The sequence below is a fragment of the Apteryx rowi genome, unplaced genomic scaffold (genome assembly GCF_003343035.1).
Source record: "Apteryx rowi isolate R43461 unplaced genomic scaffold, aptRow1 scaffold_15, whole genome shotgun sequence".
In the NCBI taxonomy this organism is placed as follows: domain Eukaryota; kingdom Metazoa; phylum Chordata; class Aves; order Apterygiformes; family Apterygidae; genus Apteryx; species Apteryx rowi.
This window is the reverse complement of record NW_020447752.1, coordinates 306682-330366: the sequence shown is the minus strand read 5'-3', so window position 1 is coordinate 330366 and position 23685 is coordinate 306682. Positions and strand designations below refer to the sequence as shown.

General features: G+C 37.7%; 2 protein-coding genes across 9 annotated transcripts in view; both read right to left on the bottom strand.

The window, feature by feature from the left end:
* Positions 1-3758, bottom strand: part of CLIP1 (CAP-Gly domain containing linker protein 1) — an 84647-nt gene extending 80889 nt beyond the window's left edge. For all 5 annotated transcript variants that reach the window (XM_026058709.1, XM_026058710.1, XM_026058712.1 and 2 more), the window contains exon 1: positions 3743-3758. The gene's annotated coding sequence lies outside the window, so the exon portion shown is untranslated. The remainder of the gene's footprint in view (positions 1-3742) is intronic.
* Positions 3759-5334: 1576 nt separating this feature from the next.
* Positions 5335-22692, bottom strand: ZCCHC8 (zinc finger CCHC-type containing 8). Of its 4 annotated transcripts, XM_026058714.1 has the most exons (14): positions 22415-22692; positions 21535-21577; positions 21156-21230; positions 19467-19572; positions 18628-18705; positions 18204-18307; positions 16361-16426; positions 14369-14429; positions 13758-13900; positions 12888-13030; positions 11573-11688; positions 10788-10871; positions 9726-9840; positions 5335-8980 (listed from the first exon to the last, which is right to left on the bottom strand). In XM_026058714.1, exons 1-14 carry the CDS (start codon positions 22593-22595, stop codon positions 8157-8159), a joined length of 2139 nt encoding a protein of 712 aa, XP_025914499.1. In that variant the 5' UTR covers positions 22596-22692; the 3' UTR covers positions 5335-8156. The 4 variants fall into 4 exon arrangements, with proteins under 4 accessions (XP_025914499.1, XP_025914500.1, XP_025914501.1 ...); XM_026058715.1 differs by lacking the exon at positions 21156-21230; XM_026058716.1 differs by lacking the exons at positions 18204-18307; positions 18628-18705; positions 19467-19572; ... (1 more) ...; positions 21535-21577; positions 22415-22692 and adding an exon at positions 16815-17461 and having other exon boundaries at positions 16361-16452.
* Positions 22693-23685: the final 993 nt, after the last annotated feature.

Here is a 23685-nt window from a genome sequence, read left to right as displayed (position 1 = left end):
GGGCGAGCGCGGAGCTGCCGGGATCCCGCGGCGGGCGGCGACTCGGTCCGGCCGCTCCCGGTCATTCCCCGCTCCGGCCGGCGCCGGCGGAGGGAGAAGGAGCGGGGAGAGGAGACGGAGCGCGCTTGAATAACTTCGCTTGTCAGRTTTTCTCCGTTTTCCTTTTGTCTCGATACCCACAACTGTGTCTTCCCTTTCTCCAGACTASAGAATATTTTAATTTGCATTCGGCTTATCGAGGAGCGCGTGGGGACCTGGCATTGCCCCGTTTCTAAACTTTAAACAGCCACGTCAGTAGCTCCAACGCCATCAGCAACAATTTTGGATCAATGTTCAAGGTTGAATGAAAGACTTCTGCTTCACTTCTCTACCTCTTATAAATATGTAAGAGACCCAGCCAGCATTGGCCTAAACTTCTGAATTAATCACAAAGCAAACCTCAGTTTGCAGGCTCATAGATCATTTGGTTTATGCATGATACTCTTCAAACAAAAGGGTGATGAGAAAGCAATTCCATTCCTGGAAAGTGATTGGAATTTGTGTTTCATTTTGACTCCATTCTTTGGCATTAATCCAGCATGTTAAAGCACAAAGTGGTGTGACGCAGTCCCCCAAATAAAAGGTTTCAAACAGATCAGCATTTAGCAATGCTTGTTATAATTTCACTTCCTAAGTGTTAAATAGAAGCTCTTCCTGTGACCTTTAGATGTTAATCGAAACAGACACTCAAAGCCACATACAGCCACCATTCTTCCTCCTTGCAAAATTTTATAAAGTTTTGCTGAGTAAAAACTTTAGAGTTTAAATATTAGATTGCATTTAAAAGTAAGAGCAGGACCTGCAAGCGATGGCTTAAAACAAGAATACGACCCTGCAACTCCTACCTATGCAAATATGCCTAAACACAACGATTTTTAATTAGGGTAAAAGCTAGAGACTCAGGCTCTAACTTTTATAAAACATCTACATGAAATAGCTGTTGGCTTGTGAGCTACAGTTGTGACCCTGTTTGTTTCTGGTATCATAAATTTGAGCTTTCTGTGCTGATCAAATGCTAATAACAATGTGTTTCCCTCTAATACATTGTTTTCTATAGGTCCCCATTACTACTTTGATTTTTTTGTCTCAGGGTTTATTTATTAACATGTAGGTAGATTTCAAAGAGCATTCAGCTTGCTGCACAACATTAAAAGTTTTATTTAATATTAGCCTAATGTATTTAGTATAAAATCAGCAAGTAGAAGTCAGCTTACTACTGAAGATAAAAACTAAGAGTTGCAGCTTCGCTCTGCGCTTGCAGAACTTCATATTCAAGCTTTAGTCAGTTTGATGTTAGAGTAAAGCTTCCTTCTATATTGCCTATGAGAGACATACCTAGTAGATTTTGTAGTGCTTACAATAAAAGTCCAACAAACTCGGGTAGTTTGTTTAAATAGATTCTTAGAAGCACTCCAGTGTCAAATTTCCCCAGAGCTCTATGAAGTAAGAAGTAGTAATGAACTAGCACATAGGAATTTAAGTGGAAAAATAGCAACCTAGAAGAATATTACTTTTATTTGCAGGTTGAATCAGGCTAAGTAAAACGCAAGCAGTAAAATAGAAACTGGGCTGAACGCATAGCAGAAATGTGACTCAAACATTTGTAATACCTTTCTTCACTTCCTTGCAAGAGTGAAGCTAAAAATGTCCTGTTTCTAAAACAGAACTGAGAATGATTTTGCATAGTTAAAAAGCTTCAACCTATAAAGAGGCTGTACACTTGTTTCTGCATGCAATTCTAGTGAACAGAACCATAGCTGCAAGATCAAAGTCATCTGGTAGGAAACAAGACAGCCAGTTATCTATCAGTCAATCAGTATCAACCTTCAAACCAAGAAAAAACAGCTTTAGAAAAACTGTAACTAAAGTTTAATGAATTCATCCACATTAGTAATGTCTGACTTAGTTTCTGTGTACCAGTTTACACTTAGATGGAGATATAAGCAGACTGTGATAATGACAAACATATCTAGTCAGTTCACATCCACTTTGTACCAATCATTATAAAAAAGGTGCTAGTACTATAAATCATAGTACTATGAAGGACTAAATATGACTGGAAGTCAGCATATCTAATTCTAGTTCTAGTGCCTCTCTTTTCTGAGCTGCATGAGCAATTAATGTGTTTAGACCTCTTCATGACTATGAAGACAAGCACTGCAGGATGCTCCAGGGAAATGTGGCTGACATAACCACTGGCATGTCGGCGACAAGTACGAGGACTACTTTAGATCAAAGAGAAATTATTCTCTTCAATAATACAGGAACATCACTTGAATTTGTTTCTGCCCTTTGTCATCTTTGTGAAGTGTCCAAAAGTATTTAAGCTTTCAGAATGGCTAAAATTTTATTCTTTAAGAACTGCATTTACGCATGTCCTGACTTAGAGATCCATTTTTATATTCAAAGGGATATATGTATGCAAGGACGAAGATCCAGAGTACATGTATAATTATTTTTTCATCTGAATGCACTCTTGAATATGTACATATTGCAACTCCTACATTGAATTGATGGTCACACGTGCTTCAGAAAAAGCAACTGCCCTTTTAGCAAGAAAGTACTGCTTCACAAATTCTGGTACAGAAATTGTGTGCTATTATTTCCTGTAGTAGTTTCAGTCTTCACAAAACACAATAGCATTTCTCTCCCTTTTAACCCAAGTGGTGTGTCTTGCTCATATATTTACAGCCATATTGATACCAAGGATATTTAGTCTCTTGAAGTCTCATACTTACCCTGGTATTTTTGGCTTTAAATTCTTGACTGAGTAAAACTGACAGCTCATGATTGATAGGCTAGACTAGACGAAAAACAGTCCTTTTTAGTGTTAAGTATTATATATCAAACTTAGTAATGCCTCCATTCTTTCTAGCATTTCAACTTTTATATTTCACTTTTTGTCTGCAAGAAGAGAGCTGCAAAAAATCATGGAGACAAGGTAGTTATTTTCACAGCTAAGTGGCTTGAAGGACTACAAAACTTTTTTCCATTCCTAATGCACTTACTGTTTTCCTTCACTAGATCAGCAGTCATAGAAGAGCCCTGCAAGTCCACAGTTCTTTTGCTGGAGTGCTACACAAGTCAAATTTTCATCCAATTTTACATTATTTGTTCTACCTAACATGGATAAAACAACAGTGAAAGGAACAGGCAGTATTTAGAGAGTCCCTTTGGCATGCTCAATTAAACAAGGTACTTACTTTAACAACAGTGATCTTCACCTTGACTGTTTCATTTTACACATAACTGAGAAACTGTATTCTATCAAGAAAAAATAGACTGTGCAAGTAGAAGGATAAACATTCTACCACCTACATAAAATGCAACAAAAGCTGAATTGTCTCACCTACAGAGAAGCAGGATTTTTTTTTTTTTTTTGTCCTTAATGAGTGATGGGACTCAAAAGAAAGGGTAAGTCCATTTTTAGTCAGTCATTGGATGACAGCCAAATATAAATTGCAAAATACAATCTTATGTCAAACCTCTGTTGCATGTAGTTAAAGTTTAGGAAGTGTCCAATAGTTACTTACACATTAATTACCATGTTATGAAATCCATCCTGTTTGTAAGCTTCTCCAAGGACCAAGAGACTAATCCCTACCTCTGAGTCATTCCCCCCATCCGCCAATATGCAAGTATGACTATCAGCTCTGCCCTGTATTCTCAGGAACAACATCAATATTTGATGGCATTTACTTACCACAATTTTACTGCCTCTGGTTTAAAATGAAGGTACTAGGGAGTTCCATGGCAAGCACCAATGCATTTGAAATACTTTCATTATATTTGAGCTTGTTCCTCTTATTCTTTTTCTTCAGCTAAATGCTTATCCTGCATTACAGTTTGCAGTAAAATAATTCTTCTTAGCAGCTACCATGTCTTTCAGATATCTTCTAGAATCTCAGCTATTGTTCTTTCCATCACATTTTAAGCACAGTGAATTAGGTTATAAAAAATAAGTTAAAAGTAAAGACCTCTTTTTTCCAGAAACTAAAGATAGCCACCAGACTGATGCCCTGAATTTTTTGCAGAGATTAATTTTTTTAAACATACAAAAGCATTTTTAAATAGTTTTGCTTTTGCTGTTCTAAACATTGTAAATGAATGTCAGTATTATATTAGCAGGAATCTGTGGGAAAATCTGAGTGATGCCTGCTCACACTATACCCACCTCATTACAAATTTTATTACTCATTTTAGTGAGCTCTAAACTAGGTTATCGTGCCACACCCATCACCATGAGAATGCAAGTTAAATGTATCAGAAGTACTTTGTTATTCCTCTTTTCTCAGATATTGCAGTTTCAATATATAAAAACAATGAGTAGTCATACCTGACAGATTCAAGAAATTAAAGAATTATGCAAGCCTCCTAAGAAAAGTCTAGGGCAGCAATGATATATAACACTTGATATGAACAGTGGACATATACATAATTATTTAGAGATCAAGATTAACTCAATCCTGACCACAAGAGAAACAGCAGTGACAACTCCCCATCCCTAATTAACTGTATGACTTATAGCAGAGGTAAATACACCAGGGATTTTGCTCAGTGGTTCTGCTTGAGTTTCTCAAAGCATTGTCCATACTGAACACCACCTCTACAGAAAGGATGATTTAAAAGATTCATCTAAGTGTCCAGTATTTTATATGGTCACCTGTATTTCAAAACAACTACTACAAGTTAAAAACAAAAATGAAATAGTTCCTGCCACAGCCTGTCCACTTCTCTGAGATCAAAAGTATGTATTACAAAAATTCTCTTATTTTAAGAAAAAAAAAGTATAAGTTTCTTTTACAATTTGAAAGGCAAAAGAAGAACTATTCTCTACAGCATTGAAGAGTATTCTATTCCCAGCTATGTTTTGCACAGGGTAAGTAAAGAAATTTTTAGGCTAATGGGGAAAAATTTTTGTTTTGATATATGGTTTATACAGATCACTAGAGAAAGAGAGTTTGGATTCTAGCAGCTCCAGTTTTGCAACTAAGTATCCACAGATAGTTCCTTTAAGTTGATGGAATAAGAAAAAACGGTGGAAAGATGTTCTCAGTATGATACAGGTACTTCATGCTCTAACTTGTGGCAGGATGGAAGGATATTCTCTAAACACCATATTCAGATAGCCCAAATTCCAGGCAAAGCCTAGCACCCAATGCTTTCCAGAGACTGGCTCCAAGTAGCTCCCTGCTCAGTGTTTTCTTAGTCTCCTTCTAGTGGTCTACTGATGTGCCTGCTTTTGCCCATCAGTAACCAATTAGTTATACAAATTTTGACTATATAGGGAAATACTTGTACCATCTATTTTTTTTTATTATATTGATCTCATTAGAAAATAATGAGTACTGGTATCAAATGATACCCCCAAAAGTATATGCAAGTAAGACAGGGATCATCTGCTAACAGTGCAATTTGCAAAAAACAGAAAAGCAATATAAAAAATAATTCTGAGCACACAGACAATTTAGTATTTACAAAAGCATAAAGTCTTTCAATACATTATAAAACAAGATTGTTAAACCAAAACTATCCAAATTGTGGGAATTTTAATTTGAGGGTGTATGCATGTATGACAGCATGGGCTGTAGGTGACCAGTTGCATCAAATTATAGATGGAGAACAAAAACATTTCCTAGTTTGAACAACTAGTCACTCTGACCAAAAATTCCAATGGATATAAAAGCTGGCCTCAAACATTCGCCATCCCCTCCCTGAGCCCCAACAATAACATTTGCTTCAGACACCAGCAGACATTTTTTTCCAAAAATGAAAAAAATCCACATCTAAGTAGTTTGTGTGCAGCAACTGTAAGAGTGGCCAGAGTGATAAAAAAACTGCTGAACAACTTACAGTTAAAAGCTTTATAAAAATAAAGTCAATAAAGCATATTCAAACTAGAATTTAGCATTAGATTAAAACCTGGGTTGCTGAAATGACTTCACTTTATTCCAATACATTTAAAACAAATCTTGGAAGCAATAAAATTAATAGCTGTGTTAGCAGGAAGTCTGAGAACTTGCAGAAAGTTAGAAGACTCATCTGTTCTGATCAGTTAAGTGGAAGGTGATTATGAATTTCTTGTGAACGTACAGAGCTAAGTACAGTGTTAGAGGGTACTAAGCATATAACATAAAGACGATTTTAATCTTGGGGTGTAAGCAAAGCAGATGTAAGTATGCCTGTAAAGTTTAGGCCGTATGTTCTACTAAAGAAGTGGCATTTCATAAGAGCTATAAAAAAGATCATCTAGGGTGTGGAGAAAGAACTTAATGTTTAAAACATGATTACCTCAACACACCCAAAAGGTGTGTACACTTTATATCATTACCTCATGTCTCGCCTCACGTTATCATCCACGTGAATGATGCAGCACACAGCACATAATGGGTTATGTAAACTGTGATTACTAGTTTTTAACTTCTGGGGGGAGGAAGCATGGAGAAAGCACAAGATCTTTATGTGCTTCCCAATGGAGTTCTCTTCTTGTCAAGTGGGTAGAAACTGGAAGCTATGTACTATTTCCACCCCTGTTCCAAAAATCAATACCCTTAATTTATCCTAAAAAGGATGAAACAAAAAAGCCGTTTATTTTTACTACCTATGATGAACACTTTACCCTGACCACCGCTTTCCACATGTAACCAGATAAACTGAACTGGTACATGCTGCAAACAAACTTTTTTTAAGCAGTTCATACATAAAAAAATCATTTTAGTTTTCCCTTCCCAGAAAGTTTAGAACAACAAAGAGAAACAAATATAAATGCTTTAACTACAAAAAAAATCGTTTTTAAGTGTTCATATGCAGAGTATACCAATTCCACAGATTATGAGGAACATAAGGAAATATCTGCCTATTATCTACAAAGCTGAGGTTTCTAAAGAGTAGGTTCAGTCTCTTGTTACCAAAATCACCCTTGAACATCCCCCTTACAAGTATTTTCTTAGATACCTGACAATACTTTGCTTCACTGCGCATCTCACTTGGCTAGAAACTTTTTTTCCTGCATTTACACAGGACAAACAAATGCTTTAGTGGCTCCAGTGAATACTGTTAAGGCAATATAGTACTCCCTCTGCTGGCAATGCAAATAACGTACAGTCGTTCCACCAGTAGGTCCTTCAGGGAGAGAATTAAGAGGAGAAAAAAAAAGTTAGAAAAATTAGCAGAATTATAACACTTCCAGGTTTGTCCTTTGAGAAGATGGCATTCTCCAGATTATGAAAACTGAATGATATGGCAGTTTTCTACTTAAGTAGGTAAAATAATTTTAATAACTTCTTGATCATAAAAACTTAAACCACAAGTTGTGACCTTTCCTAAAATATTCAACTCTGTTCATCCTCATTTTATATCAGCTTGTTTTTCTATTTATCTTCAGCAGCTATTTTCCAAAAATCAGCATTTTGATGGTTTAGGACTCCAATTAAAAAAAAAATCTTTTTATAAAAACTCATTTATTAAACCTCTGTACACAAAAATGAACAGGTATGTACAGCAAGTTTACATGAAGGAGGATGTTACAAAAGATACAGTGGTACTTAAAACTGACCCACATAAATAATTTATAAAAATATTTGAAATGGTGAAGATAATGCTGGTAGTCCCTGATTACTTCCATCCAATTGCCAGGATTTAGATGTGGGAAATCTTTATGTTCACCCTTTTTAAAAACATTCTGAATATATTAAACTTATCTACAGGATAATTAGCAAAACGTATAAAGTATAGGTTATTATACAAAGAACAGATTAAAAAAATCACCAATCCACCTGAAACTCAAGGACAATATAAATCTTAGCCAAAGTAATGAACACCAACCCACAACTTCGAGTTTCATGTATTGGCAAGTAAATTGTTCTTAAATCAACAGTCCTGTTATTCCTTAGTGGAAGGATATGGGAAATTCCTGTATATTTTCTGGCAGCGTTGGTCCTGGTCGATATGGAAGCCCTGCACTGAATGCAGTTCCAAGGAAGACCGGGGCAGAGCTGTATTTTTCCAGAGTTTCTCCTTCCCATAAAAGGATGAAGAAGATCATCTAACTTTGTAAAACTGGAGGAGGAGAGAGACGGGCGCAGGGATTTGGACATAATGGAACAAAGGAAGACCAGTTAAGAGGAGGGCTTTTTCTTTTGCTGGTTTCTAGGGGAATTTTTTAAAACACTTCGTATGCGAAGATAAACACCTGTTGATTCTGCCATATTTTCAAATTCAAATGGCGTTATTCCTGCAGCAAACTTGCTCATGTCAGGAACAGGACTGGAGTTTTTTGCAGATGATTCAGTGCTTGTGACCACTTGATTAACACCTGTACTTCCTCCATTGCTAACCTCAACTTTGGGAGCAGGGGTGGTGTTATCCAGCATGCCTTCAGAATCTGCATTATCAGGATTTTCCTTTAAATTAAGTGAACTATCCCCTGGATTAGGACTAGTTTTAGAATGTTCACTTCCTGGTACCTGTGCGCTAATGTCAGAAAACTTAGTTTCCACTGTAACCACCTTGTCAGATGATCTTACTTCTGCAACAAGATCTACTTCATTCCTAGATGGTGATGATGTACCAGAGTTTCCAGTTAAAGGTGTATCAACAGGAAAATCAGAGTCACTGTTTGTGCTTTCTGCCTGCTCTAGTGCTGCCCAAATCAATCGCTGCTGTTCTTCTAGCTCTTCTAATGTCAGAGTATCCTCATCCATGGTTGAGTCCACTATTTTTGGCTGAGAAATATCACTGGAAAGAGTCAATGGTGGAGTAGTCCTAGGAAGAGGAGGGGGAGTGGGTGTTGTAGGTTGAGGTGGTGTAGAATTTAGTGGAGTAAGTGGAGGTGTCCCTTGTGGTAAAGGAGGAGGAGTTGAACTCGATGGAGGTCCAGGTGGCAGCGGAGGTTGGAACTGAAAACTGTTACGAGTTTGAGATCTTTGTGACACTTCCAGATCTAGAAACAGATGAAAGGCATGTATTATAATCTGAAATCTGTGCAGGGCAAGATTCAGAGTACCAATGCTCTGATTAACTAGCAGACTTATGCCTTCTCAGCTTTGGTTTTTAACTGATATGGAGCATGCCTTTTGAAGGTTTTAACATCCACTGGAACTATTTTTGGATTTTAATGCTGATGGCCATTCAAGAAAAAAAAAAAAAAAAGATAAAATACTCTTGAATGTATTTAACAAACTCCTTCCATATTGAGATGCACTGAAGTACCCTCCCTCAGAAGAAATCAAAAAGAAAAGCCAGAAGCTTCAACAGCTATTCTAACATTGAAGCAACATTCTAAATCCTCTTAAATTTGACTTATTTTTAAGAGGTTGTGAATCACCATTTCATCAAAATATTTTAGAATTTGGAGGTCTTCATAACAGAACTATCTTTAGGATACACCTAAAGTAAAGAGATTGGAATTGGTGACCTAGCATTTCAGTTACTTTGAGCAGATCTAAAATCTCCTGCTTGGTATTGGAAGATAAAACAGTCACAGCAACAGAGAATGCTTTTTGTAGAGGCCCAAATGCAACTACAATAGGACATTGCTAGTCTATATTAGTAGTTACCATAAGTACCAATACAGAATACCAACACTTTGGTTTCTATCAACACTGACGTTTCAATTCAGAGTAAGTTATTTTGAAAATAAAAATTGAAACTTGAAGGAAAAAAAAAAAAAGGCAGAATAACTGTACCAGAATCTAGGTCCATGTCAGCTGCTGGTACCTCCAAGTTGTCTTCTTTTGGTCGCTTTGAATGATGAGAGCTTGACTGCGTTGCAGCCCTTTTATTGCTTGATTTTGTACTTGACTGAAGAGAAGTTACCCAGGAAGACAAAATAAATTAGAATTAAATCATACCAAGTAACATTTCCTGCTACAAGAATATCTTTAAAGCAATTTCATAAATTAAGCAATCACTTGGTGACCCAGTTTGTAAACTAGACATTGAAATTTAAGAGGTTTAATGCAACTGAACAGAACTGTTATTTTGTTTAAGTAGCAAAGGAAAGGATTGTCTGCATGCCTAACACAGGATTAAGATCAAGTTTCTACCTGGACACCTAGATCTTGTGAGACCATCACAACACAAGTATTGCATATTCCTTCACAGCAGGTTTTGAATTTGCCATTTAATTCCCTACAGCACTACACAGTAATGCTGACTGAGTATAGAACACACATCATCTGTGATCATCTGTGATCTTTTGTCCTTAACTGGAAGTATTCGACAGTAGGCAAAACTAGGCTAGAGTCACATTAGAGAAGATCTGAGAATGCTAGAGGACTCAGGTACCACATGTTTTCTGAAGCCGTTATAAGAAGATTACTGTTAATCATGCCTATGGCACTTATTATGGAAGTCTAGCACTTAGCAGACTGCTTTTAGTCTGTAAAACTTTAAAGCTATCATTATTCACAAATATTGAGAAAATATTGCATAATCATGATCTGCTCATGTTAACTGCAATAATGGAATTTGTTCTAAACATGAAACTCCTTTTTTGTTAGGAGAGATAGGCCAAGATACAGCCTACCTTACTGGTTCGCTGGAGTGCAAAGTCACTAGCATGTTAAGACAGTTTACTACAAAACTAATAAAAGCATCAGTTTCACACTTTGAAGTGTCCATAAGAAAGTCTATTCCCTTGTGCAAAAATGAAGATATAAACAAGAGATCATTGCTATCAATACTAACTAAAAGACTTCCTTAGACAACTTTTTTTGTGTGTGCGAATAACATTGAGATATATTCACCGCATGAAAATTAGAAAGGTAGTTAGCAAAAACATCCTTCTGTTGAGATGGCTGCATGGGTATGGAACCAAATATCCGCCATTCCTACAGCAAAAAAGAGAAATAAGGCTGATGTTGCATACAGTTGGCTAATAATATGACAGTAAAACATAAGAGAAACACTAAGAGATAACAAGCCAAGATCGATTAGAGTTCTCATCAAAAGCCTCATTTATCAGAGTAAATAGATCTTAAATGTGAACTTTTGGCAAACCAAAGTGCTCCACTTCAACATACAAACACAAACAATTGATGTGATGCACTATGACTGGCTAGTAGTAATAAAAATCGTCACCTTTATGAAATGTCATGTTAACCCTTTCGTAGTTACCAGTCTTCAACATTCGTAACACGACTACAGACTTCCCTCTGAAATAAACTTTCAGAGAAGAAGGCATATTTTGAACAATACATTATTTTTTTGTGAAAATTGTGACAAAGCTCTAAGCACAGAACTTTGAGTAAGAACTATGAACAAGAAAACACATTTGGAGGCCATTAAGTTGGCAAATGGAAAGCTGCAAAACAAAACATACAAGTTATTTTTAATGCACAGGCATTAACATCAATGATGAAGCTTGTTACTAACAGCATGTTAAATTGTTCTTGAATATAAAGTTTGGCAGCAAAGGTCATAAAAGATTCCTTGTCTGAAGAAAAATGTCAGCCACAGAATGTAATGCTATACTTGGCTAAAAGCAATTAATGTTCCTCAGTATGCTATTTAGAAAGCAGAGGTCACTTACATCTGGGATCCCACTTGGAGTGGACATATTAAAGCCTGGATAGTTTATCAACTTAGAGACATCATAAGTGACACGTTTTGGTTGATGGGATCCTTCATCTTCTGTTTCACCATCATCTATAACAAAATACAATTATTACAGATGCTAATTAAGAATGTTACTGAAGAAATCCACAGTTTTAAGAACACAGTTTTGATTTTTGGAAGGTAAGTATTGATAAAAGGCTTTCCAAATCACAAGGCAATAACAGTGACCAAATCTATCAGATATATGCATGCAGCTTCCCTAGAACCCTAACTGGATATTCATAATACTACTATTCCAAATCTGCCGTTAGTAGCCTCAGAATTTGGCTTCAGGACTGTGCTCTGCTCTGTGTCAACAGTGCATGTTTTCTCTTGGCATGGACCTAGCAGAGCTGGAGGCAACTGCAGTCTTGTTGTTGTCCATGGGACAGTCAGGCTTGTCTTCCAACACTGGAAAGGCTGATGTCCTGATAATGAGGCCCATCCAAAATTGGCGCGATCAGAGAAGAAAACTATCTGCAGAACAAACATTAGTTCTACACTTTGCTGATGGCCTGCACCAAGTGAGTTTTTATGTAGAACATGAACCAGGAAAGCAACTGATAAAGGACAGTGTTAGCCAATTTTGAAATAATAAGGAAATAATAAGGGGGAAATATAAGGGGGAAATAATGGGGAAAATTTTCTGATAGCTAGTAACAAAACGTGATCTGTTTTTGTGTTCTAGAAAGGTGGCATAAGTGTTGGTTATTAATAAAAAGCTGGAAAACTACTCCATGGCAAATCAGGTTTCAAGAAATACATTCGCTGCTTGCTGGTCTTCATGTTGCCTAGTTTGATCTTGAAATCTTATTATACAGGAGTAAGTTACTGAACTTCAGAAAGTGTTATGGCTTCTTTCATGAAACATAAAACAAAGAGAAGTTGTAAACTCATTATAATAAGGAACATGAGGAAATCTGACAGCAGACTATTTGGAAGTCTTAGCAGTTCCATCCACCAGAACTCCACGTTCTGTTATCAGTTGTTGATAAAAGAGTGAAATCATATTGACAGTCTCTTCATCCCTGCAATTCTGTCATTAAAGAAGTTGTTTTGTTGTGACAGAATAGCTAGATAAAAGGGAGTATTTTTACATGACTGTAGACAAGAAAATTTGATTTACAACATTCTCACTCTTTTGTGAAGATGGCAGTTCACTAACTAGATATGTTATTGCCTTCTAAATAGGATGCAGCAAGTAAACAGTCTGCATACCGAGAACTGCATTCCCAGTGCATGTTCCTTACCTTTTCCATCATAAAGTGCAAGGCCCGAGTGTTCCATTTCAGCCTCTTTCAGCCAACCTGGAGGATAACCCAGCTGACGCATGCGATATATAAATGGAGGAAGACTCTTATCTGTGACACCAAGTGCATCTTGAAGCTCTCCACTAAGTTAAAACAAACAGAAAACAACAAGTCCTCCAGGAAGTCCGTAACTGAGTTTCAGAGGAAGGAAGTTATGAATATTTTGTTGAATTTTAAACTACCAAGTAAAAACATTTTAGTTTTAGAAGCTCACTAGAAGATGTTGGTTGTTAGAAACTTTATGCTGCCAATCCCAGAAATAACTAAAGTCAAAAACAGCACTGATATTAAAGAAAACTTGTAACACTTCAGTTTATCCAACAAGTGTAGGTATGTTTAAATATTTTATATTTACTGATGATTTGTTTAGACCGCCACAGCTATATGACGACTTTTTGTTAATATATAATTTGAACACCGAGGAAAAGAGAGTGAGAGTCTCAAAGCCTACAATTTTCAGAATCCTGCATTCATCTTTAATTATCAGGAACCTAATATATTTATAATTCTCCCTGTGAGAAGAGCTGCAGTAGCAGCCAAAGAGTAAAATCCATCCCCCTACATCAGAGAAAGTGTCATGAGAAAAGGATGGACTATTAAGCTAGGCATGAGAATTTTGGTTTGAAAAATATCTGAGGAATTTAATAAACACAAAAGTTTATTCAGCAAACAAATTTGAACATAATACACCCATAGTTAAGATTAGCAGATTGACTTGTAGAACTCTAAAAAGCAACATTTGGCATTCCAAAGGTAGAAAAGTTATTCCAGAAAAGCAGCACAACAGTTAAAGGAAGGAAAAAGAGATACCTAATTACTCCTGGTTTAAATTTTCCAAATCTCTCTTCTACTTCTTCTGCATGATAACGCTGCTGAAAATTCTGATTGCTTGCTTCACCACAAGCTTCCAAATACTCCTTTCTCTTCTCACTTATACGAGCAGCATTTCGTGGCTTAAAGATAATGCAGTTGGAAAGTTTAATTTTGGACAATTTACTATTTATGCACTCCTTCACCCAACATAAAACTTTACTCTTTGCCCTGAGCTTGTTCAATCTTTTATCACACATCCAAGGTATAATTACAGTTTTAATGAAAGTTAAACAGGAAAAAAAAAAAAAAAAAGCATTTGAACTAGCAGATCTCTAAAACAGGAATAAAGACTGTTCAAACTGAACAATGTTCCTACGTAAGCAAAAGGGGATATTCAAACCATTATGCTATGAAATTCATTTACATGCTGATTTAGTATGTTAGTGTATATAAGTTACATGTATAGAGAGGTATAATTTAATCAACAGAAATTAATAACTATTTGTAGATCCTGACCACTGCATCTTATTGTTATTTATTTAGTGTTGCAGTTACAAGGAAACATTTTTGGAGAGAGGCAGTCTTTTGAATACTGATGTAGAGTTTACCTTTGGACAGTCTTTCATTTGATGGTCTTCAGAACCACAATTGAAACAATGAGCTTTTGGCCTGTTTAAGAAACGCCCAAGAAATTATTAAGTTTGAAAATCATTTTGCAATGTTAAATGCAATTAATTCTTTTAAACTTTGTTGGATTTTTAGTCTTAAACTTAGAAAGAAAATATGTTAAGCACTCCTTGCTGATTTCACATGCTGTCTTCTGCTTTTCTGAAATTAACTGCTCAATGTAAATCTTGAAAACAGAATAACAAAATTTTGTTTATTTGATGGTCCTAAGTAGAATACAAGAACGGAGAAAGAAAAAACCACGCACAGTCCTGTAAAAAGTAAACGAATGCATGACTGCATGTGGAGAGGAAGGAAAGAAAGAAGACAACTATAATTATAAAGTAGTACTTCCAGACAGAAATGGAGTTTTTATATCCTACAGAGTAGCAGCTATTCCTTTAAGAGTGAATATAATAGTCACAGAATAATTCAGGTTAGATCTCAGGAGGTCTCTAATCCAATCCCCTACTCAAAGCAGGGTCAGCTGTGAGAGCAGACTAGGCTGCTCAGGGCTTTATCCAGTTGGGCCTTGAACATGTCTAAGGATGGAGACCGCAAAACCTCTCTGGGCAACCTGATCCTATACTTGACTGTCCTAATGGTGAAAAAGCTTTTCCTTATATCAAATCATGCTGCAGATAGAAGAGTATTCACTGAAGGATTTCTGCTTTTGATTAAATATAGAAACATTTGCTTAGATAGCACCAAGGACAATGCAAACAAAACCTGTATCGTAAAGCTTATACTATGTCAAAAGGTAGGAAAGATGTTAAACAGTACTTTTAACTCTAGAGTACAGATAAGGAACCTTCATCTTAGTATGTCTGTAGTACAGTAATATCTCTATTACTCTTCTCATGCTTGTATCATCAGAGGTCTTACTGTTTTTACAATACTTAGAATCAGTTACCAACAGAAACAAGTAGGAGAGTATGAATTGGAAGGTTCTGGTCCACAGACTGAAGAAATTACACATATTGTGAAACTGCAAACTGAAAACCTTTAAGTCTTGTCTGACTACAAATGGAATTGCAGTTGACTTCGAGTTTAATTTTCCTTGTAAATTGATGCCATGGTAACAAGCATGTTTGACACTGGGGAAAATCCCAATCTCTTACAAGATTTTAGAGAAAGATTTTTTTTCCCTAAATATTCATTTTTATCAAATTAGGAGGGGAACCAAAAGGGGAGACTAACAGGTGACACAAAAACAAATGTCCAGGATAACTCCCCCCAAGTCTTAAAGCCTCTCATTAGATAAAATGAGGTGCATCATCTGCTTCACGTTTACATGCAATTCAAACAGAAATATTCTGCAGTGATTCAAGTACTTTACCACCATCTCATTATCGTGACTACAGCTGTTAAATCCGCTTTTCCTTCAAACTGTAGTATTTCCACCCAAAACAGAGAAGTCTAACTCAACACGCCACTTTGTCTTTGAATTTCCCAGTAAAAGCTTGTGTGGTCTTCACTGCATCTGAAATCAATGACTTCTGATGCTATGAAGACCACACAACCTATCACTGGGAAATTCTATTAACTTTACTTTTCCCCTTGTAAAAGCCATAAACCCAGCTCCAAGTCTGTCTTAAGAGCCTAGAAAATAAGTCAGACAGGAGTTGTTCTACAAAACACACAGTACCATGATAGTATACCAGTGCAAGGACGACAAAGCAATCATTAAAAAGACAAGCAACAGAAGACCAGAGCATAAACAGCTTCAGAAACAGTTTCTTACACACTGATTTTAGGCCCTTTCTAAAGAAAGGCAAGGGACCACAAAAACCCTCTCACTGCAGCTCAGCACTGGTTTATGTAATTTGAACTCATTTCTCGAGTATATTCAAGGATTTAGTATACTAGGGAATAATCACAGTGTACATCTGAACTTTTCAGCTCAAAACTTTATATTCAAGAAGAATACAAACCTTTTTGGTTTTACTTGTATTTCTTGTCCATCTAGGGAGAGAATCTGGCTGAAAACTTGCTGATATCTTTAGATTTCAATAAGGAACTGCTACTGGATGAAGCAAAATTTCAATCTCATTTAAAATACGAATAAAAGACTAGTAGTGCTTTTAATAGAATACTGACTCTACTGATTAAGTTACAGATGGGTCCTCAGTATAAAGTCTATACTTGAGAAGTACAATCCACTATAAACTATTTTCTCAGATGGATTTATGTAGTTCCCTTCTACCCCATTTCTATCCAATAACCAATTTTGATCTTTCTATCCACTTGCTAGACTGGAACCCTCTTGTTTAGAGCCAGAAATTTCACATTTATAATTGTGATATACTTCTTATCAGTCTTGTGAGTATTACAGACCTCAAAAAAACTAGTAATATATTCTGGCAGAATTTCCACAATATAACTCACTTCTCAAGTAGGTAAAGTCAGGGCATGTCATATTACTTCTTTTTACTTTTTGACTGTAATGTATCCGTTGTTCTGCCCACTCAGATAGAAACCTACAAGGAGAGAAGAGGGTCCCAAGGGAACCGACATGGAAAAGGCTGAGAGGTTCAGCAGAGTTCAGAAGCACGGCAGCATCCAGAATCTAACAGTTGCTTTTTTAAAAAAAAGCATTTGTCAGACACTAGTCAAGCTGACACACTGAGTGCAGTACTTCAGTCCCTTAGAGCCATGGTACCTGATACATCATTTAATTCACTAGTAAGGGCTATTTCAGGCTCAACATCATCTATGGGAGCTCTAAAGAAAGGTGCAATAAGCATATCTAAAGAACAATTATAAAGCTAAGATGATAGATATGAAAGTTTAGCCATGTTAAACTTTGCATTTTAGGAGAAATTCCCCTGTTAGACATCTAATTCCTTTATTTAGAGGTTGGGAGAGGGTACAAATGCCACTTGAAGAGCAGAATTTACTTAATGCACTACAACAGAGGCAGCTTTTGAAATGTAAAATCACAGCACAGTGCATACACAGTCAAAGGCAGGCACAAGAAAACCCAAGTAAGCCAGCCCATAAATTTAGATCTTCATCAGATACAAGTCATTTTTAACACTAGGGACTGACCTTTATCTCCAGTTATTGCAGAAATGAAATGTGAAACAGGTTTTTTTCCTGACTCCTGAGGCAGAAGCAACGTTGCGAAATTGGGGGGATAAGATTACTTGAGAAAACTGAGCAATTTCTCGTCCAATTTCTTTTTGTCATTGAGGACTACAATATTAAAAAATACTTTCTCCAACACTTCCCTCACTCCCACCTCTCAAATACTGTCTTTAAGAAACAGCAAAGAGCCAACTTTGTAAATTAAGATGTAAGTTAAGAGGACGTAAATTAGGAGCATTCCACAATTAAGTTTTGTTAAGAGATTTTCTCCTTGGCTCCCAAATTTGGCTAAATCACCTCAGAGCGTATTTGAGTTTGCCAAGCCCTTTTCTTCTCTCAAATAACAGATCTTACAAAGGCATATCTGGAATGAGCTGTTATTCAAAATCTGATCACAGACTGACCCAAACAATCCCAAGATTCGAAAGATCAATTTACAGGGATGCAGTATTTACTCTTCCCAAGCATAACAGTCTTCTAAAAATCAATGAGCCAATCATATCAAAATATTTATATGTTTTGAATAAAGTCATATTAATTATTCATTAAAATTTTTCATCTATAATATCTGATATGGCTTAGATAAAAACGTAAAATTTACCGAATAGAATCTGAGTTCAACGCTACCCACTAGCATTCTTTGGAGTTAATAAACAGAAAAAACCCTTGTTTTAGCAAACAGGATACTTAGGTATTTCCCATCCTTCTGTCAGCTGTGGATTCTCATTTAATATAGGCTGTCCCAGTTTATCAAGACAAAAATTGGTAAAATACAGAACACTTCCTACAACCTGTAGAAAAAAAGTCAGAAAATTGTCAGAAACGTGTCAGTATTTAGGACAGATTATCCGGTAACATTTTTAGAAATTTACAATGCTTGATATACTTCCAGAACTTTTCCCCCACTCTGCAAGAATTTTCAAATAATACATGCCCACTTCTGTACACATCAGCATTTTTCTAATGATGTGGCCAAAACATACTGAACTGGACTGTTATTACATTGGTAAATGAAATTTAGCAATGAGATCTCACTTTAATGGCACTCTACACTGAGTGCATAGAATGGAGAGTTAGACCTACCATTGAAGAGTATACAGTTAAAACTTACACTGAAGGCTTCCTTCATTTTTTTAACGGAATTCGAGCTTGCTGCTTTAGAGTCCTCTTCCAAAAGGACACTGGAGGGCTGACATGAAAAGCAAAAGTGCAAATAATGAAAAAAAATGTAAAAAGGAGAGTTCCACAACTCCTAAATTATTAAAGCATGCAAGAGTCACAGAATATGGAGTACAGCTTCTACTTTTTCCATGACCAAACACACATTAGCTTAATAGTAGAATGAGATATCCATGTTAATCATAATGCTTTGTACAGTTCAAATTATGGCACAGCTCATTTCTAATCTTTTCTTTGATAATGAGAAATAAGCTACATAAGAACATCTTTATTCTTAACTCAAAAGCTGAAGAGAAAGATGGAGAAGTATGTCATTCTGCCTTATTATTCAAAGCAAACCATAAACAGGAATGTACAAATGAAATTCCAAATTCTAAACTAAGAGAAGAAAGTGGAAATTTCAGTATTCTGTTGTTCAACTATGCTCTTCTATAGACTCAAAGTTGGGCCAAACACTATCAGAAGAGGATACAAAAGTTTGTATCTTAGGGTCTTTTCTTGATTATTTAAATCAACTCATTCACTTTGCTTTTACACAGATTTCAATAGGAACAATTTTAAAGAAGCATTTATAAGGGCAGAAAGGATATCTTCATTGTCTTAGTCCTTCTCTATTTTTGGAAGAAGTAGTTTTACAACATTCATTTGATAGAGTTAGATGATTTGCAGTTAAGTTGGAAGCTGGCTATTTAGCAGTGTTAGCATTTCAATATCACCCCTATGAAGATACAAGGGAAGCAGTCCCTAATCACAACTTCAGCTTTAAAGTACCTGTGGCTTAACATTGAAGTGGGTTTTTTCTGGTTCAGATCTCTGTTGCTCTTCGTATTTCTGAACTAAATTAAAAATAAAATCTTCAATTTCTTGATGATATTGCCTGTAACAGAGTGAAGAAATATACAGAGATGAAGAAATCAGTGCAAGTTGTGGACGGAAGAACTTTTTTCATGACGTTGAACCTAGTGCTTTGATCTGTGAACATTTCATAATTCACAAGATGGACTGTGAAATAATCTTTCAAGAGAAACGTAAATATTCCAAGCAATAGGGCTTGTATGTTAGATTAAGCAAAAAACCTGACTGTTAGGAAGAAAAGGTTGCTGGGGGAGGAGGGGAGGCTCAAAAAGGTAGCATCAAGAGATCTTCCTGCTACTTCTAACTGTTGGAATTTTACAGTATTTCACATTTTTTGGTTCAACCAGTCCGTTCTTGGTTATGAAAAATCATGAGCATGAGTTCAAGTGTTCTTAAAAGAAACACACACATACACAAAAAAACCCCACACACAACACCCCCAAACCCTCAACCAGTTCATTATCATATACTCAGACAGCAAAAAGCCTGTAATGGCTTTTTCAAAAAGAAGTTAAAGAACGTTATCTAACAAGAATATGACTACAAAGAATGTTAAGATTTACAGTTCTTGTAACAACAAAATTAGCAAGACTGAAACATGTCAGATTTTTTTTTTTAGCATCTACCATTTACTGTTTTTTGAGAATTTAGAAAAGGGATGGTCAACTCTACTTCTCTCCTGTCCTCTTCCCACTTCTCAACAACACAAATGCTGCCAATTATTAGAAAGCATTCTTACTATTACTATGGTTAAAAAAAAAAAAGACTCAAAGGCAGGGACAATTTAATTTACTGTGTTTAGTTATAACACTTGGGAAGTTTAAAGTGCTACTCAGACTCCAAGTTCCTGAAAGTCCCACTTTGTTCTGTGATAAAAAAAATACTGCTACTGAAAGCAGCAGACCTCCTGTCACATTGCTCATTCTTATCCTTCTTCTCATGCAAGCACCATCACACAAATGCAGAGGTGCGTATTCAAGGCAAGAAGTCGATCTGATTAAAACATCTCTCTTCCATGAATCTCCATACTACTAGATCAATACTAAGCTAGCAAACAAAGGAAAAGGGGAAAAAAGTTTGCAATGTCTGGCAGTAGCGTCAGCTTACACTAATCACAAAACTATGCCTTCAGATACAGTTTCCCCAAGTCCTGCAAAACATACCACCAGCAGCAGAGCTGAAACTTAAACTAAAGCATCAGAACAGCCAACAGCATTAATGTAGAAGGCAACATCCAAGCATCTTTTGTTTTGCTAGCTTTGGTTGTTTTAGAGACTGCTTAGAGAAGGAAGATGTGCCCTGCAGTACTACCTTACGTAATGTTTTTTCAAATACTTTTTTAAATTGAATATGAACTAATGATGAACTCGTACTGTACTGGTAGACAGTTTAATTAGTGTAAGTACATTTGAGGAAAAATAGATTACTGAAATGGAGTCTTGCTGAATTAAATAAACACAATCCAAGTTTAACAAGTTTATGTCACTGAATACCAGACATGTACTTCAGATAAATACTAACATATCCAAAAAAAACCCCCAAAAAACCCAAAACAGTCTAATCTCCTGTCAGGATTGCTTTTGCTTGGCAAGAGAAAGTACTTACTTTGAAATGACATTGTTCATAAATAAAATCTGTAACAGAGGCCCATCATATTTAGAGCTGTCCACTGAAATTCCACTAGAAGAACAGAGATGCAGACAATAGTTACTGTACGAGCTTTACTGTAAATCGTCCCTATCCATTTTATCACAACAAAGAGGCTCTATTCCAAAGAGCACACAGAGGAAAGTTTGGCCAATGCAAGCTCTGTTCTTTTAAAAGTTTCTTCTATCTAGGGGAAGAGGCATGAACACAATCTTTCTACAGGGGAATGTTGCAAAAGACATAGTGAGCTCAGGCAACTACTATCTCTGTTCCAGAGAAGTTCTGTTTTAAATACACATAGGTCACACAAAGTGCTTTTAATTCAACATTAACATACCTAGGACGAGTCAGAATATTCAGTTTCCTTTTAAGTTCTTGATGTTAACATCTTGTTAAGGAACATTACTTTCTTCAGAATGCGCACATATACATACACCCCTCAATCAGTTACACAGTTAACACACACACACACAAACCCACCCCTAACAAGAATTCCACAGAATAATGTATGAGGTTTTCAGGTTTTTCCATTTCATTGCAAAAAGAATCATTCACACACACATCCCTGTTACTGAAGAAATACAAATAAAAAGCAAATACAAGAAAATAGCTGGAAAAAAAGGACTGGCCACAACAATCCAAACAGTAACTCATTACATGCACTACGGCTGAATTGCAAGACTAATAACATTTTATTTTTAAAATACCTATATTCATCATAAAAGAGATAACAGTCAGAAAAGGGGCGTCCAGCATTATGCGTTTTAACAGTTTACTTATCCCAATACCCAAAAGCCCAACCACCTCCTTTGCCAACAGAGGCAAAAATAAACACTGACAAAACTTCAGGAAAAACTTCCTCCTAAGCGACGGAAGCAGAACCGGAGGGAGGAAGCTGCCGCCGCACCGAGCCCCGGGCCTCCCGCAAGCCTCAGGAGGGGCGCCGCCGCCTCCTCCCCGCCGAGCTCGGCTCTCACCGGCCGCCGGGACACCCCGGGGCCGCGGCCGCAGCGCCTTGCCCCCGCAGCCTCGCCGGGGCGGCGGGAAGGGCCGCAGCCCCTCAGGCCAGAGGGTCCCGGCGGAGGCGGCCGCCAGCCCCCCGTGAGCAGGCGCCAAGGCTGGCCCGGAAGGGAACCGGCAGCGGCGGCAGCGGCGCCCCCCGCCCCCGCCCCGCGGCTCCCTCCCCACAGCAGGCCCTGTCGCTCCCGTCAGGATATTCTCCGCCCGGAGCCGCCGCACCGTCTCTTCGCAGTCCCGCAGTCGCTCGCGCAGCTCCTCCAGGGCGCCCTCGGGTCCCTCCTCCTCCTCGAAGCGGAGGTGAGGCGGCGGCGGCGGCCCGTCCTCCTCCTCGAGCTGCTCGAAGAGCTCGCGATCCCCGAAATCCACCTCGGCCGCCATCTTGAGCTGCGGCAGGAAGGGAGGGACTTGGCGGGGAGGGGGGGGAGCCGCCGAGCGGGCAAAGGGCAGAAGGAGCCGCCGCTCGCGGCGGGAAGTGGCGGGCGGGCCCTCGGCCCCGGTGCGGAGCTGGAGGACCACAACTCCCAGCAAGCACTGGCCGCAGCCAGCCACCGCAGCGGCCTGCCTCCGGGCGCTTTGCACCCTGGGAGATGCAGTCCTCCCTCGGGGGATGCGGGCGCCGCGCTGCACACCGGGAGCTGCAGTCCGGGAAAGATAACCTGCCCCAAAATGGGAGTCAGCAGAGCTCGGCCGCCAGGGGCGGGAGGCTAGAGTAGGACCCCGGACTGACTAATTCCTCAAGGACAAACGAAAATTCAAAGATGCCAGGAATATACCTTTGGAACCTCCACTGTGGTGGTGCTTTTACCCTTTTTTTTCCTTTTTTTTTTTTGGGGGGGGGGGGGAAGAGGGAAGAAGAGGGCAGGACAAGAACAAGAACATCTCTAGGTAAATTGTCTGCAGTACAGGCCCTGTCCTGGAGAGGATGTCATGTGCTCATGCTTTAGGCATTGCCTTGTATTTTAACATGCTCAAATACAAATATCCTTATACTGTAAGCTTGCTTTCCTCCTAATTATAAAGCTTAAGTTTCCAGTGCTTCGAAGTACTCTTAACAATACAAACTATTAGCAGCAAGGGGCTCATAGAAACACACCAATATTATTAACAAGAAAAAAAAGGCTCCCCCCCCCCCAACACAACCTTGACAGGCAATACATTATTTAAACCAATTGCTACACATTGGTGCATATTTTATCTAAAAGAAATAAGGTTCCATTTTGCCCTTGACTGCAAAGGGCAGTGAATATAAGATCATGAAAGCAGCTATTCTACCTTGTATTAGACATAGCACATTCCCTTTTGAATCAGCACAAAAAGTTACTCAAGTTCTATCCTCCTTCCCAAAACATAATTGTTACAGCATGGGTCATGTAAGAAATGTAGATAAGGGAACGCATATACAAATAGGAGAACTTAGAGACGAAACATCTTAGCCGATATAGCCATATGATAAGCATAACCCCTGAAT